Raw genomic sequence first — 19,284 nt, 5'->3', positions numbered from 1 at the left:
TTTTTTTTTTTTTTTTTTTTTTTTTTTTTTTTTTTTTTTTTTTTTTGAGACGGAGTCTTGCTCTGTTGCCCAGGCTGGAGTGCAGTGGCCAGATCTCAGCTCACCGCAACCTCCGTCTCCTGGGTTCACGCCATTCTCCTGCCTCAGCCTCCTGAGTGGCTGGGACCACAGGCGCCCACCACCTCGCCTGGCTAATTTTTTGTATTTTTAGTAGAGACGGGGTTTCACCGTGTTAGCCAGGAGGGTCTCGATCTCCTGACCTCGTGATCCGCCCGTCTCGGCCTCCCAAAGTGCTGGGATTACAGGCTTGAGCCACCGCGCCCGGCCTAGATTTCTGTTTTTCTTATTTGCCTATTCTTTTTGTCTTAGATTTTAATGTACAGAAATTTTACATTTTAAGTAGCTAAATCTATAGGTACACTTATTTTTTTTTCTTGATCATAAGCTTAGAAAGTCCATTGCCCAACATAAAATAAGATGAACTTCTCTGATTTCTTAAGGAGGTTTTAGTAAATGATTGGATTTGTAGCATATAGTGATGTAAAGTCCACAGACATTACTTTCGATATAGAAAGTGTGATGCTGCCCTTAATTTTTCTGAGTTACTCTCATCTGTCCAACCCCAGTGAGCCACTGATTATTCCCTTCCTCTGAACCTTGTGGTTTATGGTGTTTATGGCAGTTTCATTCCATAGCACGAAGGTGTCAATCATTAATCTCGGTTGATTAACCCTCAGGCATCTCCCTGCTCTGAGCTGAGGGATGTGGTGGTGTGGAAAGTTCCATTGCTCTGATCATGTGGTTGGTTCCACTGGCAGCCGGAACCTCTCCTCCAAGAGCCACCTCACGAGCATCAACTCAGGAGTGCTGGAAGTCATTTTATGATTAAAAAACAGCATGCAATCCAACCCACCTAGCCGATTTGCCTTCCTCAATGAGAAGGGTGGCCTTCCAAATAGGATGTTGTCCATTCACCTAGGAACGACGGTCTATAAACTAAGTAGCTCTTGGTCAGTCAGTAAACAGCTGTGTATAGGGAAGTGTCCAAGTGACCATAGAATCCAGCAGCTCCTCACCCAGTTCTAGAGTCAGTCTGAGAGGAACAGAGGCTCCCTGCTCATGAGTGTCTCCTCTTTGCCTTCCTCAGGCACCAGGATCCCACATAAACCGTTTCCATTTTGTAACAGAACTCTTCTGGGACTGCCCTCCCCGTTACAGCTTTTCCAAGATCACTGAAGACATCACGAGTTTTTCAGGTTTCAAGATTATTTTATGTCCTTCAGTCACAGGGGGAGCTTCAGTTAGTGTTCCATCGCAAGCTAGTAAGAGCCTCTCAAATGCAAACTTCATGATCTAAAGGCCCAGTTCCCGGGAGGTGCTCACAGCCTTTTGCCATTAGCCCTAGTCAGTGTCCCACATAGGGCACACAGAATGCGTCGTTACCTGCAGTCTGGTTTCTAGTCTACACTGTGTGGTCCACCCTCCAGGGCCAAGGGAGCTAAGGTGCTTTAAGGACTTTGCTGCAGGCCCTGGTGGCTCTGTGTTAATGCTGTCAGTCTTCCTGAAGTCCCTGTCCTCTGACCTCCTGCCTGGATCTGCACCCAGCACACATTCCTGACCCCACACATTTCTCAGTGCCTGGGGCCTGGCACACATTTCTTTTCTTTTTTTTTTTTTTTTCCACAGAGTCTCACTCTGTCACCCAGACTGGAGTACAGTGGCACGAATCTCGGCTCACTGCAACCGCAACCTCCTGGGTTCAAGCGATTCTTCTCCCTCAGCTTCCCAAGTAGCTGGAATTAGAGGTGCCCACCACCATGCCCAGCTAATTTTTGTATTTTTAATAGAGATGGGGTTTCACCATGTTGGCCAGGTTGGTCTCGAACTCCCGACCTCGTGATCCACCCACCTCAGCCTCCCAAAGTGCTGGGACTACAGGCGTGAGCCACCGCTCCTGGCCCTGGCACACATTTCTGGCCCTAGGTCAGTGTCTGGGGCCTGGCAGGTGCTTGGGGTGCTCCATTGCTCAAATCCAAGCCTGTGGAGAGGATGACATTTCAATCCCAGGTTTCTGGTGAGCCAAAAAATCTTCATTTCTATAGTGCTATCCTCTTCCATCTACCATGTGCGGGGTCAGGAGCCGACTGACCCCAAGGGTCTAGGAGTCATGCCATTGACCTGACTGCCTAGGCTTACAAGCTGGCACCCTTCAGTACCACACATTGGGTCTGTCCTCACAGTGGCAGTGTGGGGAGGTAAGTAGCCCAAGGTCAGACAGTTGGACCTGGGTAGACACTAGACTTGGGGACAGACTTTGGAAGCCACTCCCCTGATTCCCCTGTCTCCATGGGGCCTCAGTACTAGAGCCCTCAAGGTTGGTCAGGGAGTGTTCGTGCCTTGACCATGCAAAGGGTGCCAGGCTGTGGCTAGGGATGCCCCTGGCTTTCCTCTCCCTCTTACCTACTCCTCAGCCTCTGCACGTGCCCGTCGTGGCCTCTGCGTCCTTCATTCTGTCCACTCATGTGCTTATTGGGCCCCTCCTTGGTGCCAGGCACCCGCTGCTGAGGGGTACCAAGCCCCTGCCAGAGAAGCTTGGTGCTGGGTCACAGCAGCAAGGGGGCTGGAGGCAGTGGCATCAGAGCAGTGGTCAGTGAGGCCGCTGGGGGAGGGAACGGGAGCAGAAGCTAAGAGTGGACTGAAGTCTTTAAGCCAGGAAGTAGTTCAGGGTTTAACAAGAGGAGAGACAGGCGTCCCGGGGAGGGAGCAGGCTCAGGACAGGCCTTCAGTGCCTCCTCTGAACCTCACTAGCAGCGCAGTGGGAAGCGCCTCAGCTCCTGCCCCTTCTGCTTGCCACAGCCTGGACAGGACTCAGAATCAAACCACAGGCCCCCGGGGTCACCAATGCCGGCAAGAACTAGTTCCTTTCCGTCCATGCACCCACGCACACAACCTGGGCCCTCCCCGAGGTACTGGGGTAGGCCATGCCCCTTTTCTGAGTGCTTAGAAGTGACCACGCCTTTTTCGGGGTTTTTATAAAAGCGGAGGTGCACGCTAGGATTCTGGCAGTGTAGCTGCGGGAAGCTTTCCACACTCACGAGCTACGGGGACCATTTCCGGACGATTTCTGATTGAGTTTGGCGCTTTTTACCCAAACTTCAGAGGGGCGAAGAGCCTCCACCTACCTTCTCATGGGACTTTGCGGACACAGCGCCCCGACAGCCTCGAGCGCTCGAGCAGAGCGCTATCCAGGAGCCAGGACGGCGTCGGGAACCACGTCATGGCTGCCGGAGCCCAAGACCCTTAAGTTTGTTATCGTCATCGTCGCGGTTCTGCTGCCGGTGAGTACCCGCCGCGGTCCCTGGCTGGGGAAGAGCGCACCTGGCGCCGGGAGTGGGCAGGGAGAGAGGGGGACGTGGCGGGGACGCTTGGCCCGGGTCGCCTGCGGCGGGGCATGCCGGGGCAGGACGAACCCGTCGTCGGAATCGGGAAGATTGGGGTCCCCTGGCTGGGCAGGAGCTACCGGGCCGCGAGGGAGCAGGGCTGAGCGCGCGCTCCCCCTGGCTGTCCCGTGAGGCGAGGACCGCACTGAGCTGCCCTGGAGTAAGTTCCAGAATCAACGGAGGGAGGGAGTCAAGATGGAAACTCCGTAGTAAACCTCTGGAAGCCACAGAGCGGTGGCCTCTTTCGTTAGTCCGTTCATTAATAACATTAACCCAGGCCTGGCGCGGTGGCTCCTACCTGTAATCCTAGCACGTTGGGAGGCCGAGGCGGGGGGATTACCTGAGGTCGGGAGTTGGAGACCCGCCTGGCCAACTTGGTGAAACCCCGTCTCTACTAAAAATAGGAAAATTAGCCAGACATGGTGGCAGGCTCCTGTAATCCCAGCTACTTGGGAGGCTGAGACAGTAGAATTGCTTGAACCCGGAAGGCAGAAGTTGCAGTGAGCCGAGATTGCACCAGTGCACTCCAGCCTGGGCAACAGAGCAAGACTCTGTCAAAAAAAAAAAAAAAAATTAACCCTGTGTTTACATTGTTAAACCTGTTCCTTGGAGAACCGTTTAACAAACAGCCGGTGAAAAAGCTTTCCAACGCTTGTTTTTGCAACTTTAATTTACTCTAGAGCCCTGAAAGTGGCAGGAAGCGGTTAACCAGTGTCTTCCACTGTCACCCGTGTGTCCCCTCTGCATCCCACAAACAGGACCGCGGGCTGGCCCCTTCCTTTTGCATAAAAGGTGTAGAGTTCTCGTTGTGAGTTGGCTTTGGAAACTGAGATTGGTGGTGGGGTGCACAGTAAGGACCTATTATAAGTAAAATGTGCAGACTGCCACGACTTTTTCAGAGTGATTGACGTTTCTGCCAACAGCACTTTCTAAGGTTCCTTACATAATACCAAAACAAAAGGGGGAGGATAAAACAAGATTACAGGAACTATGAGAGTTTGCATGTTTTCTTTCAAGAAATTAATACTAAATTCAGAAAAGCAGTAACATTTTCACCTCTCAAAAATTATACAGCCGACTTCTGCAATAGTTTATAGTGGGTGGACCTACCTGAGGCAGGTAGAAGAATGGCTGTGTTAGGACAGTGGACCTGAAGAGAGAATGTGTGGATGACCAGTGTAGACAAGGCCAGCAACGTGAATTTCAGTTTTGGGAATGTGAACTCTATACATCCCAAAGGAGGCTTTGTTCCCTCCATCAGTCTTGCCTTATTAAATGAATTTCAATGCGCAATCGCTCTTTAAAATTTTGGAGCTAACAGAAATCACATTAGATGTTTTATGGCAGTACATTCAGATTGATCTTCCTTTAAACAAGGGTGTTGTATTTTACTGCATGGGTAAAGCCACAGGTTAATTCACTGTTACTGCCTAGGGGCAGCTTGTTAGATCCCACCCTGACTTTTCCTTTGCTAATTCCAACAATATTGTACTAAATACCCTTGTATGTATCGTGTGTCCACATATCCATGTGCACCAGCTTATTGGGCAACTCCTTAAAAGTATAATTTTACTTCTACTTCTGTGGGATAAATGATTTCAGAAGTTTCTTTAGATGTTCACAGATTTTCCTCCAAAAGACCATTGAACTCAGCATATACTCACACCTAGTCCACAAATGTGCCTGTGTCCCTACACCCTTGCTACACTTAGCTTTCATTTTTTGCTAGTCTAGGAAGTAAAATGTGATTCATCACATTGCTATGTACTTTCATTCCTTCATGGTATTAGGAATTTTCAAGGATACAGGAGTTCTTTGGTACTGGAAGTACCAAAGTACCAAATCTACTCCCACTAGATTACCGGGGGATCCAGATGAGACAGCAGGGGAGGGTGGTAGGGAAGACCGAATTCCCAGCTATCCTCCTGGGAAACCATGGTCAGCTGGGGCCAGTCCCTGCCACCCGCCATGCCTGTGAATGGAGATAAGGTCTCCGTCCTCAGGCTTTCAGGAGGATATCAGATGAGCCTGGAGCTGAGCTCAGTTCCTGACCCCACGTCCTGGGTCTGTCAACGCTGGACTGGTTCAATCTCTGTGACAGGTGCTTCTACCCTGCCCCTCTCTTTATCAAAGTAGGAATCGAATAGATCCAACGGCTCAGAATCTTGGACTCTGAGGCTCTCAAGGACTCCTGAGATTGGAGGCTGGGAACAGCTGGGCCCTGCTGTGCTTCCCCTCCAGCTCTGTGACACTGGTGTGGCCCCAGCTCCTGCCTGTAAAGTGAAGAGGAGATAAAGATCTTCAACAGCCCTGTGTAAACCTCAGAGGGCTGTGTTAGCAGGTGTGGGAAGATGAATTACATCCTCAGGGCTGGTGTCAGTCATTTTGGACTCTGGATCCCCAGGGCATATGTCCTCCACCCAGCAGAGGCTGCACCTGCTCCTACCTGCACCTCAGTACCGGCTCCCTGAGCTTAGGGCAGAAACATTTTAAGACTGGAGTGGAGCACCACGTGGAGGGGCCATCAAGGAACAGAGGAGCCAGAGTTCAAGTGAGGACAGTGATGGCACTGCAGGGCCACAGCCTGGTTTACCTGCCACTCTTCCAGTTGTCCTTCTGGTGGGTGCCCGGCCTGGGTTGGAGTTCTAAGAGTGAGCAGGAAAGGTCTCCATCCAGATGACTGCAGATGGCTGCTCACCCAGCCCCTACTGAGAGGCCACGGTCCCAGTTCTGGTCCTCTGTCCTGTATCCAGGAGTGGCAGGGCAGCGAGGCTCTAACTTCCAGGTTGGGGATGGGGACAGTGGGGACAGTGCCATGCTCCGAGCCTGTGCTGTTGGCCAGGTGGTGTCCTGTTCCCAGCCAGTGACTGCACATTTTCAGGTAGTGGATTTTCCTAACAACCCGGGGAAATGAGTGTAGATCATTTTCCCTCTTTTACAAGTGGCAAAATGAGATTCAGGAGCAATGTCTCCAGCATTTTTGGCCTCACCTTCTGTATAATAGCAGCCATATTTGGGCCTCTGCAGAGCTAGAGTTCTCTGAGCAGCTGCTTCTCTGGTCTCTGTCCTGCACTTGGCCTCTGGGAGCTCCTGTGGATCCTCAGCAGAGTCCACACGGCTCTTCGGGGTCCCCTCTCTGTGCCACAGCCTGGAGCCTGTCCTTAGGCTGTAAGCTGTGCTCACCTCATGGGCTTGGGGGGAAAGTGATTCACCCAGGAAATAGACAGTGAGCCCTTTATTGTCTTTGGAGTCTGGTGGAGCCAGGGAGGACCGACGAACCCCATGTGAATCCTGCTCCCTGGAGCCCAAGGTGTGGTGGGGGAGGTGACACCAGGAATCATATAACTAAAGGAGGTACAGTGAGGGAGGCATGAGATCACCACCCTTGCCTCCCCTTCCTCCAGAGATGCCATGGTGGTGCAAGGCCATAGGGTGTGGTATTGTTGGCCTGGAGGATGGTGTTAGGATAGAGTCACCATTGAGTCATAGAGGAAAGCTAAGCTCCCCTTTAAGGGCTTTTTTTTTTTTTTTTTTTTGGCTGCTCCTAAGGATTAAATAGACATAAGACAGGTACACAGGAGAAAAGCACAGACTACTCTTTTTTTTCTTGAGATGGAGTCTTGCTCTGTCGCCCATGGTGGAGTACAGTGGTGTAATCTCAGCTCATTGCAACCTCTACCTCTCAGATTCAAGCAATTCTCCTGCTTCAGCCTCCTGAGTAGCTGGGATTACAGGTGTCCACCCTCGCACCTGGCTAGTTTTTGTATTTTTCTTTTTTTTTTTTTTTGAGACGGAGTCTTGCTCTGTCACCCAGGCTGGAGTGCAGTGGCCGGATCTCAGCTCACTGCAAGCTCCGCCTCCCGGGTTCACGCCATTCTCCTGCCTCAGCCTCCCCAGTAGCTGGGACCACAGGCGCCGGCCACCTCGCCCGGCTAATTTTTTGTATTTTTAGTAGAGACGGTGTTTCACCGTGTTAGTCAGGATGGTCTCGATCTCCTGACCTCGTGATCCGCCCGTCTCGGCCTCCCAAAGTGCTGGGATTACAGGCTTGAGCCACCGCGCCCGGCCGTTTTTGTATTTTTCGTAGAGATGGGATTTTGTCATGTTGGCCAGGCTGGTCTCAAACTCCTGAGCTCAGGTGATCCACCCGCCTTGGCCTCCCAAAATGCTGGGATTACAGGCATGAGCCACCATGCCTGGCCAACACAGATATTTATTTAATGCAAGTTTTACCTGGCGCAGAAGAAGCAGTGAGAGTCAGTTACTTACATACTGAATTAGACCAAGTAACTTGTGAAGAAGCAAGTAAATATGTGGAAGCTAAAAAGATGAGTGGTTCTATTCTAACAAGATCTGCACAGTACTCTCTTGGCCTCGACTTCCCTTAAAAATAAGGAGATTTCTTGGGGGAACCACCCCCAATATTTCAACGTAATTCCTATTTTCCCTAAGTGTTGGTTGGTCTGAGAAATAAAGAGTACAAGAAGAGGATTTTTACAGATGGGCCACCAGGGGTGACATCACATATCAGCAAGTACGTGATGCCCCTGAGCCACAAAACTAGCAAGTTTTTATTAGGGATTTCAAAAGGGGAGGGGGTGTACAAACAGGGAGTAGGTCACAAAGATCACATGCTTTAAAGGGGCAAAGAAGCAGAGCAAAGATCACATGCTTCTGAGGAAACAGGACAAGGCAAAATCAGAAACTCCTGATAAGGGTCTATGTTCAGCGATGCAGGTATTGTCTTGATAAACATCTTAAACAACAGAAAACAGGGTTCGAGAGCAGAGAACCGGTCTGACCTCAAATTTACCAGGGCTGGTGTTTCCCAATCCTAGTAAGCCTGAGGGTACTGCAGGAGACCAAGGCATATCTCAGTCCTTATCTCAACCGCATAGGACGCTCCCAGAGCAGCTGTATATAGACCTCCCTCCAGGAATGCAGTTCTTTTCCTACGGTCTTAATATTATATTCCTTGCTAGGAAAAGAATTTAGCGGTATCTCTCCTACTTGCACATCCGTTTATAGGCTCTCTGCAAGAAGAAAAATATGACTCTATTCTGCCTGACCCCACAGGCAGTCAGACCTTGAGGTTGTCTTCCCTTATTCCCTAAAATCGCTGTTATTCTGTTCTTTTTCAAGGTGTACTGATTTCATATTGTTCAAAAACATATGTTTTACAATCAATTTGTACAGTTAGATACACTTACAGTGGTCCTGAGGTGACGTACATCCTCAGCTTATGAAGACAACAGGATTAAGAGATTAAAGTAAGACAGGTGTAAGAAATTATAAAAGTATTAATTTTGAGAACTGATAAATGTCCATATTAAAATGAAATCTTTGCAATTTACGTTCAGAGATTGCAGTAAAGACAGATGTAAGAAATTATAAAAGTATTAATTTTGAGAAATGATATATGTCCATGAAATCTTCACAATTTATGTTTCTCTGCCACGACTCCAGCCAGTCCCTCTGTTCGGGGTCCCTGACTTCCCGCAACAGAGATTGTCGTATGTTTCCCTGGGGACTTTCATCTCCTGCTTTTAGGAAACACAAAAGAGGTCAAAGCATGTTCTTGCACCTGATGTTTTTCAATAGCCTTTAATTCATAATAGTCAATGGGCCAGGGTAGGTGGGCAGGGTGCAATGGCTCACATCTGTAGTCCTGCCAAGGTGGGGATCACTTGAGCCCAGGAGTTCGCAAGACTAGCCTGGGAAACATAGCAAAATGGTGTCTCAAAAACAAAAAACAAAACAAAACAAAAAACCACACACACACACAGAAAATCATGTCGTGTGAAGGAACCTAAGCAGAATGCATACCATTTGATTCCTCATCTTATTAAAATGCAACTAATGTATTGTGACAAAAAGCAGAAGAAGTGTTGTTGGGGACATAGGAGCAAAGTGGAAGAGAGGATTACATTGAAAAATGAAGAAACACTGCAGGACGGTAGACATGTCATTATCTTATAATGGCGGTAGTTCCACAGTGTGTACATACATCCCAATCTACCAAACTACATGCTTCAAAAATATACACTTTGTTTCATATCCATTATACCTCAATAAATCTATTTTTAAAAAACCTTCAATAGAATATAAACTTGAATGTATACTGTATTCCCTGTAGCACTTGCACATAGATCATGGAAATATGTTGCATAAGAAATCAGTATCCAGTTAAAATGAAATTCTAAAAGGTAATTAACATTAAAATATGCAGGGGAAAAAGGAGTAAAATTATACTAGACAACCATAGTTTTTTTTTTTTTTTTTTTTTTTTTTCCCGGAGAGAGAGTCTTGCTCTGTCGCCTAGGCTGGAGTGCAGCAGTGCAATCTTGGCTCACTGCAAGCTCCACCTCCCAGGTTCACGCCATTCTCCTGCCTCAGCCTCCCGAGTAGCTGGGACTACAGGCACCCACCACCATGCCCGGCTAATTTTTTTTGTATTTTTTAGTAGAGACGGGGTTTCGCCATGTTAGCCAGGATGGTCTCGATCTCCTGACCTCATGATCCACCCACCTTGGCCTCCCAAAGTGCTGGGATTACAAGTGTGAGCCACTGTGCCCAGCCTAGACAACCATAGTTTGAATGGTAAACTTATAGGTCTATTTCGACTATCAATTATTGCACTAACTGTAAATCCACTGGACACCACAGTCAAAGGTAGAGTTTGAAGGGCTGAAAAAACAAGACTCCGCTATATCTTGTCTATACGAGCTGGGACTTAAAAGGAAGGCACAGATGCTGTCTGTTGAAAGTAAATAGATGGAAACAGATACGCCATGCAGACTGTAAGGCCGAGAAAACTGCCGTGGCTATCTCAGTATCAGAGGAAGGTGATTTTGTTAGAGGTGGACGAGATGTGAGTTACCCTAAGTTGAAGGTGGCCAATCCTTATGGTTCCACAGCAATTTCAGCTCTTTACCTCCTGAGAAGAGTGGGACTGAGGGGCATGAGGCAGAAGGAGAGATGGAGGCAAGTTTCAGAGCAGGAGTGAAAATTCATTAAAAAGCTTTAGAACAGGAAGGAAAGGAAGGAAGGGAAAGAGAAGGAAAGTACAACTTGGAAGTTGGCCAAGCAGGTGACTTGAGAAACAGTGTGCAGCCCGCCTGCCGGAGTTGGGATTTTATAGGTTGGCATACTTCCAGGATCTTCTCCACACTCCTGAAATCTTATTGGGAAGCTACTGATCAGTTTCAGGTGTTTTCTATGTATTGGGAGACTGCTTTTTTCTGGCATCGGCTATAACCAGTTTTTTGTTTATTTTTATTTTTATTTTTTGAAAAGGAGTCTCCCTCTGTCACCCAGGCTGGAGTGCAGTGGCGCGGTCTCGGCTCACTGCAAGCTCCGCCTCCCGAGTTCACGCCATTCTCCTGCCTGAGCCTCTGTGGGACTACAGGTGCCCCCCACCACGCCCGGCTAATTTTTTGTATTTTTAGTAGAGACGGGGTTTCACTGTGTTAGCCATGATCGTCTGGATCTCCTGACCTCGTGATCTGCCCGCCGCAGCCTCCCAAAGTGCTGGGATTACAGGTGTGAGCCACCGCGCTCGGCCGTAACCAGTGATTACTTTAGAGACACAGTTATCAACTACCTGATGGTCGCCCAACCCTACTGGTGTCAGAAGCCGGAGAGCCCTCCTGCCCTGCTCATACCTGACTAGCTACCTACTCTAACAATTTTAGGACAGAGAATATTATGGGAGCTCAAAAGGGACCTTTTGTAGTTAAAAAGGTTAATTCTTCAAGGAGTGTAATAATAATCACAAATTGTATATGCCTAGTAATACAGCTTCAAAACACATAACACAAAAATAGAATGAAAAGGAGATTAAATCAGCTGTTTCTCTGCACTTGGTAGCACAATCAAATGAAAACGCCAGTAAAGAGGCAAGCGACCTGCACACTGTGAACCACGTTGATTTAACTGACATTTAAAGAGCAGGAGTGGAACATCCACTGAACACTCATTCCTTTCTATGCTCATGATACTTTCACCAAGACAGACCGGGTTCTGGGCTATAAAACACACGATATGATCTCTACACTTAATGAAACAAAACTGGAAATCAGTAACAGAATCCATAGAGAATTCTAAAATTTCGTTATTGAACAACACACTTCTAAAAAATCTGTGGTTCAGAGAAATCAAAAGGGAAGGTAAAATGTTTCAAAATAAATAATAACAATATAACATCAGAACTGGTGGGAAATGACTGACAGTGCTTGGGGTGAAATAATACAGCTTTCAAAGTTTCTACTAAAGAATTGGGAGTTGGGGAGATGGGGAGTTACTATCGAAGGGTTTGCAGTTCCTTTGTGGAGTGATAAAAATATTCTAAGGTTGATTATAGTGATGATTGCATAGCTATGAGTATATTAAAAACTACTGAAATGTAGACATTAAATGGGTGAATTATATGAATCATCATAATTACTAATTATGTGAATTGTGTCTCATTAAAGCTGTCAAAAAATGTGAAATTTATGGCCTGCAGATCTACATTAATCAATCATAAAATATAAGCATAAATTTAAACCAAACAAAGTAACAAGGAGGAACATAAATCAAGGAAATAGAATACAGACCACAAAAAGAACTGACAAAACAGACTGTGTGTGGTGGCTTACACCTGTAATCCCAGTACTTTAGGAGGCCCAGGCAGGCAGAACACTTGAGCTCAGGAGTTAGACCAGCCTGGGCAACGTGGTGAAACCCCAGCTGTACAAAATACACATATGTTAGCCAGGTGTTGGGGCACACTCCTGTCTGTGGTCCCTGTCACCTGGGGACTGAGGTTGGAGGACCACTTGATCCCTGGAGGCAGAGGTTATAGTGAGCAGAGATTACACCACTGCACTCCAACCTGGTTGACAGAGAGAGATCCCTGTCTCCAAAAAAAAAAAAAGAACTGACAAAATGCAAAGTTGGTCTTCAAAAGGAGTAAGAGTGTGAGAGCAGAGAAAGGAGACAGAGACATCACCTGAACCTAGAGGGACCACAGCCTGAGAAGGAAGGGTTTGAGAAACATGCCTTAGCTTTGCTGTCACCAACTACTAGACAGGCTTTGATGTGGAAGAAAGTTATATTTTGTCTTGTTTAGATCCAGGCAGTTGAACAAAGCCCAGCATAAGTAGCTTTTATTGTAACCACTTTGTTTTTACTCAGGAGCAAGATTATATTAAATTTAATTAAATGTAAGTCTACAATTAAATTAATTTTGTACTTTAAAACACTCCCAACTTAAAAGTTACAAAAACTATACACAAACATTTGAAAAATAGCTGTTGACATGATGAAAGCTATTATTGAATTATTTAGTGTGTACTTTCTAAAAGCAAGGAAATTAACATCAACACGTTACCCTATCTAATAAGCAGACTCTGTTCTGATTCTCCAGTTGTCTTCTTGTTGTCATTTATAACACACAGATCATGGCCGGAATCCCTGAATTGCTGTTTCATCTTTTTCTGTAACTCTTTGATATTTACTGGGAACAGCTTATCAAAGTCCCTTGTAAAGTAGAAATTACTTAATGTTTGATGCTATATCCTGACTTTCTTTAAGGTTATATTATAACCCTCATTTATAAAACTGTGTGTCTGTGCGTGTGTGTGTGTGTGTGTGACAGAGAGAGAGAGAGACAGAATTCACCCACTAGGTCAATTAAACACTTGGTCAAACTAAATATATTAGATGCTATTTTGGCTTGAAGGGATCACATGTGTTTTTTGTATTCTGTTTGTTTGTTTTTGAGACGGAGTCTTGCTCTTTTGCCCAGGCTAGAGTGCAGCGGCGTGATCTGGGCTCAGAGCAACCTCTGCCTCCCAGATTCTGGAGGATGCTGAGGCATCCCAAGTAGCTGGGACTACAGGCATCCGCCACCACATCCGGCTAATTTTTTGTATTTTTAATAGAGATGGGGTTTCACCGTGTTAGCTAGGATAGTCTTGATCTCCTGACCTTGTGATCCGCCCCCCACAGCCTCCCAAAGTGCTGTGATTACAGGCGTGAACCACCGCACCTGGCCTTTTATATTCTTATAAAATCTTTTCTTGCCAACCACAGTGGTGTGTTCCTGTTATCCACATTACTTGGGAGACGGACGCAGGAGGATCACTTGAGGCCAGAAGTTCCAGGCTGTAGTGGACTATGATCACACCTGTGACTAGCCACTGCATTCTAGCCTGGGCAACATAGCAAGACTCTATCTAAAAAATAAAAATAACTCTTCTGCTCACATTTTCTGTGGTAAGGATATTTTATGTTATAATATGAGAAAAGGACACAGATATGTTTTTCTTTATAGAATATAGCTGCCCTAACAGGCCAAGGAACAAACACGGATGCAAAAGAATGAAAGTTTGGAGCTGGAAAGAAGTCCAAGCTCTGATGGGTTTTGTCACTTGGGGTGAAGGGAATGTGAGACGGAGCCTGGGAGAGGTAAGGTCTGGAAACCACTCACGCCCATCTCTGCCTTGTCCCCACAGGTCCAAGTTGACTCTGCCACCATCTCCCGGCAGGACGAAGTTCCCCCGCCGCCAGTGGCCTCACAGCAACAGAGGCGCAGCCTCGAGGAGTGTCCAGCAGGTGCACTCTTATTTTCAAAAATCAGTTTATTTTTAATTGACAGATAAACATTGTATATATTTATGATGTACACCATGATGTTTTGAAATATGTACATATTGTGGAATGGCTAAATCAAGCTAATTCACATACTTATCATGTATTTGTGGTAAGAACAGTTAAAAATCTACTCAGCAATTTTCAGCTATACAGATACAGAGCCCTGGGATAAGCCCTCTTTGCCCTCCTCATCTGTGGGTTCTGTAGCCATCCTCATCTGTGGGTTTCACATCCATGGCTGCAACCAACACAGATCAAAAATATGTGGAAAAAATAATGGAAATGATAACACGGCAATAAAAGTAGATAAAAAGCAATGCAGTATAGCACTTATTTACATAGGATGTCTATTGCATTAGGTATTACAAGTAACCTCGAAATGATTTAAAGCATATGTGCCTGGGGTATATGCAATACTATCCCAATTTATATCAGGAACTTGAGTAAGTGCAGACTTTGCTCCATGGAATGTATTCCCTGTGAATAGAAGGCAGGACTGTACAACACATCGTTTTAGTAACTGTAGTCACCATGTCACACTATACATCTCTTGAATTTATTTCCCCCTATCTAACTGAAATTTTGTATCCTTTGACCAACATATCTCCAACCCACCATCCCAACGTAGCCCTGGTAATCACCATTCTACTCTTTACCTCTATGAGATTAACTTTTAAGATTCCACATACGTGAGATCATAAGGTATTTGTCTTTCTGTGCCTGGCTTATTTCACTTAGCATAGTATCTCCAGGTTCATCTATGCTGTCAGAAATCACAGAATATCCTTCTTTGTTAAGGCTGAATAGTATTCCATTGTGTCTGTATACTACATTTTCTGTACCGTTTCATCATCGATGGACACTTAGGTTGATTAAATGTCTTGACCATTGTAAATAATGCTCCAGTGCACATGGGAGGGAAGATATCTCTTCAACATACTGATGTCATTCCCTTTGGATGTATACCCAATAGTGGCATTTCTAGATCATATAGTTGTTCTATTTTTTGTTTTTTGAGGAACCTCCATACTGTTTTCCACAATGGATATACTAATTTCCATTCCCACCAACAGTGTACCAGCATTCCTTTTTCTCCCCATTGTCATCAACACTTGTTGTCTTTTGTCTTTTGGATAATAGCCATTTTTACAGGTGTGAAGTGATATTTCATTGTGGTTTTGATTTGCATTTCCCTGATTAGTGATGTTGAGCATTTTTTTCGTATACCTGTTGGCCACATCTGTGTCTTCTTTTGAGAAGTGTCTATTCCGGTCCCTTGCCCACGCATCCATTTTAATTGGATGATTTGATTGCATGCTATTGAGATGCTTGAGTTCTGTGTATTTTGGATATTAACCAAAATCTTGGATCTTTTGGATATCCATCTCTCATCCTGTAGGGTGTCTCTTCACTCTCTTCATTGTTTCCTTTGTTGTGCAAAACCTTTCTAGTCTGATATAATCTCATCTGTCTATTTTTGCTTTTGTTGCCTGTGCATTTGGGGTCATAGCCAAGAAATCATTGCCCACACCAACGTTGTGAAGATTTTCCCCTATGTTTTCTTGTAGTAGTTTTACAATTTCAGGGCTTATGTTTAATCTTTAGTCCCTGTTGAGTTGATTTTTACATATGATGTGAGATAAGGATCTTATTTCATTCTTCTGCATGTCAATATCTACTTTACTCAACACCATTTATTGAAGAGGCTGTCCTTTCCCCATTTTGTGTTCTTGGTATCTTTGTCACAATCAGTTGACTGTAAATACATTGATTTATGTCTGGGTTCACTATTTCATTCCATCAGTTTTATCTTCGTTTATGCCATTACTATTCAGTTTTGATTAGTATACCTTTGTAATATATTTTAAAATCAGTATGATGCTCCATCTTTGTTCTTTTTGTTTGTTTTGATTAAGACCACTTTGGCTATTTGAGGTCTTTTGTGGTCCCGTACACATTTTAGAATTGTTCTCTCTATTTTGGTAAAAAAAGTCATTGGAATTTTAATAGGCATTGCATTAAATCTGTAGGTCACTTTGGGTCATACGGACAATTAAGCAATATTGAGTTTTCTAATCCATGAATGTGTACTGTCTTTCCATTTATTTTTGTTACTTCCCATGTCTTTCATCAATATTTTGCAGTTTTCAGATCTTTCACCTCTGTCATAAATTTATTTAAAAGAGTTGCTGCCTTGACAACCATTTTTAGGCCTGATATAAGTTGTTTAAAACCCAATCATACCACAGCATCTTTTGCCCAATTAATAATTCCTTCCCCTCTTCAATTGTTTTTGATCTAGCACATTTGTTCTTCATCTCCCTGACCCCAAATCCAACACATCCCACAGCAGCAGACTACAATAAAACCCAATGGTTCACACCAGAGCAGTGTGAACCTTCTTTGCAGGTGTTGTCTTCCACCATCCCTGTGGGAAAGCGTAGGGTATAATGCCCATGGATCTTTATAAAGGTGTAGTTCCATGGGTCCTCTTTCTCTGTCTCTTGCTCCCCACACACCGGGTTGTGTCCTTGGACTGGATGGCTCCCCACTTCCCATAAGTGCTGCAAAGTGTGCTATCCTCTTCTCTGGAGTCTGTAAGTAATACAGCACTTCTGTGTTTCCTGTGTTTTGTTGTGTTGCTTCCTCTGTGTTTTCCCTAACTGACACATCTGAACCTAACATCTTTCTCCATCTTGGCTCTCTTAAAGAGTCACTATCTCCTAAAGAGTAGAGATAACTTAAAACTGGACTTAGGTCAGAAAAGAACCACAAGGTCTTCTGCTAGTAAAAGTAATTGTCTTGTGGAAGGGACACCCACAAGATGAACACCTAAATAGGCATTAGACAGTCCACCAGGATAAATAAGTTTTCTGTGAACATCCGTGATGAAATCTCCTGGATTCCCCCTCCAGGGTAAGGCTAGAATTTATAGCCACTCTACAGAGAGAAATCTCAAGACCAAATTAGAAACAAATGCAGCTACCACCTTGGTTGAATTTATTCCTAAGCATTTTTCGTGGGTGTTATAAATGGGATTTTTCAGATAGTTTCTTGTTAGTGTATGAAAACACTATTGAATTTGTAAGTTGAGTTCATGTCTAACTTTACTTTATACTGATAACAATTTACCTTTGGTCTCATAAAAAACTTGACACTTTTTCTTTCTCTGTCTTGTGTTTTTGATGTCATTATTTACATCTTTTTATGTTGTATATTCCTTTACAAATCGTATTAACTATCATTTTAGAAAACACTTTTGTCTTTTAACTTTTATACTAATGATATAAGTAATTTGTACACTATTATGATTGTATTAGAATATTCTGAACTTGACCATGTACTTACTTTAATCACCTAGTTTTATATTTTCACAGTTTCGTGTATCCAGTTAGTGTTCTGTCCTTTCAGATTGAATAGCTCTCTTCAGCATTTCTTGTAAGGCAAGAATTTATATATTTCTTGTAAGGCAAGAAATGCTAAAGATGAACTCCGATGGTTGGTTTGTTTGTTCGTTTGTTTGTTTGTCTGTCTGATAAAGCCTTTACTACTCTTCATTTCTAAAGGACAGGCTTGCCAGGTACAGTATTCTTGGTTGGCAAGGGTTTTTTCCTTTCTATACTTTGTGTAATTCCACTCTCTCCTGGCCTGTGGGTTTTCTGCTGAGAAGCCTTCAATAGTTGTATAAGGGTTCCTTTGTGTACATTGCTTTTCTCTTGCTGGTTTCAAAATTCTATTTGCCTTTGATTTTTGGGAATTTGTTTAAGATATGTCTTGGTGAAGATCTCTTCATATTTAATCTATTTGGGGTTTTTTGGGCTTCATGAATGTGGATGTCCGTTTCCATCCTGATTTGGGACATTTCCTTTAATTATTTCTTTAAATTACACTTTCTGTTCCTTTCACTTTCTCTGATGCTCCTTGGACCACCATAATGCATGTATTGTTTTTATTCACGGTAACCGTTGGTACTGTTGGCTGTCTTCCCTCCTTTTCATTATTGATTTTTTTTCTTTCTGTGACTTGGTAATTTCAAACGATCTGTTTTCAAGCTCACTGAGTCTTTCTTCCGATTAGTCAACTCTGCTGTTGACATTCTCTGTGGAATTTTTAGTTCAGATATTTGTGCTGTTTAATTTTAGAATTTCTGCTTGGTTCTTTATGTTGTCTGTATATATTAAACCACTCATTTTGTTCATGTATTGTTTTTCTGACATAGTTGTCCATCTGTATTCTCTAGTAGCTGACTGAGCTTCTTTAAGATGAGTATTTTCAATTCTTTGTCAGGCTGTTGTAAATGTCTGTTTGTTTCGGGTTGGTTACTTTTGCTTCATTTTGTTTCCTTGGTGCCCTCATGATTCCCTGATTGCTCATGAGCCTGAGGCAATGTGTGGGAATGTGCTCTTTGAAGAAGCAGGGACTTATTCCAATATTTACAGACTGGCTTTGTCAGGGAACGCCCTTCACCAATCAGCCTGTACACAGATTCTGGGCAGGCCATGTGGTGTGGTTCAAGGCTGGTCAGAGCCTGTATCCAGAGAGGTGACCTGAAGCCTGGCTCCATGGGGGCTGAACTGGCACTGGAGTAGGCCTTGTACTTGGGTCTGCAGATGTCAGCCAGGTGCTGTGATGGGCCTCATCCTTGGGTCCACAGGGAAGGACCTGGAGTCTGAGTTCATGGGGACTGACCAGGACTAGGGCAGACCTGGAAGCTGAATCTGTGGAGGTGGGTCAGGATCCTGGGTCTGTAGTGCTAGCCTGAAGGCACAAGCTAAGACTGATATCTTAGCTTATCATGCCCTTATCTCTCTGTGCTTCCAGACTTCTGTTTCCTACAGTTCATGGTTCTTTATTCCATGGGGGTACGTTGGATGATTTCTGTCAGTCAGGCACCGTGCTAATGGGGATAATTATAAGAGGCCCTGCCCTCATGGAACCTTTTCTCTGGGATAGTGTTAAGATACACAGATCAAAATGACAGTCAGAAATTCCTGATAGGAACCATGAAGAATAATTAAGTGATGAGTGAGACTTAAGGTTGGTGGGGCCTCTGGAGGATGGTGATTTGGGCCAGTATCCAGGGTTGGACAGCGATAGTTGTGCAGAGAGCCAGAAATAGTGCTCCTGAGCAGCCTCCCCAGGAATGAGAGCCGCAGGGTGCAGGGGCTGGGGGATACTGAGCAAAGACAGGGCCACCATAGTGAGT

The 19,284-nt window shown here is 44.8% G+C and overlaps 1 protein-coding gene across 1 annotated transcript in view; it reads left to right on the top strand.

Moving 5' to 3' along the window:
- Positions 1 to 3,061: 3,061 nt before the first annotated feature.
- TNFRSF10D (TNF receptor superfamily member 10d) overlaps positions 3,062 to 19,284 on the top strand; it is a 28,406-nt gene continuing 12,183 nt past the window's right edge. The window contains exons 1-2 of the mRNA XM_023216724.2: positions 3,062 to 3,338; positions 13,940 to 14,039. Of these exons, the coding sequence (XP_023072492.1) occupies positions 3,189 to 3,338; positions 13,940 to 14,039 (250 nt within the window). The 5' untranslated portion in view covers positions 3,062 to 3,188. The remainder of the gene's footprint in view (positions 3,339 to 13,939; positions 14,040 to 19,284) is intronic.

Source organism: Piliocolobus tephrosceles, chromosome 7, assembly GCF_002776525.5.
Source record: "Piliocolobus tephrosceles isolate RC106 chromosome 7, ASM277652v3, whole genome shotgun sequence".
Lineage (NCBI taxonomy): Eukaryota > Metazoa > Chordata > Mammalia > Primates > Cercopithecidae > Piliocolobus > Piliocolobus tephrosceles.
The sequence above is the reverse complement of the archived record's forward strand: the minus strand, read 5'-3'. Positions and strand labels throughout refer to the sequence as shown.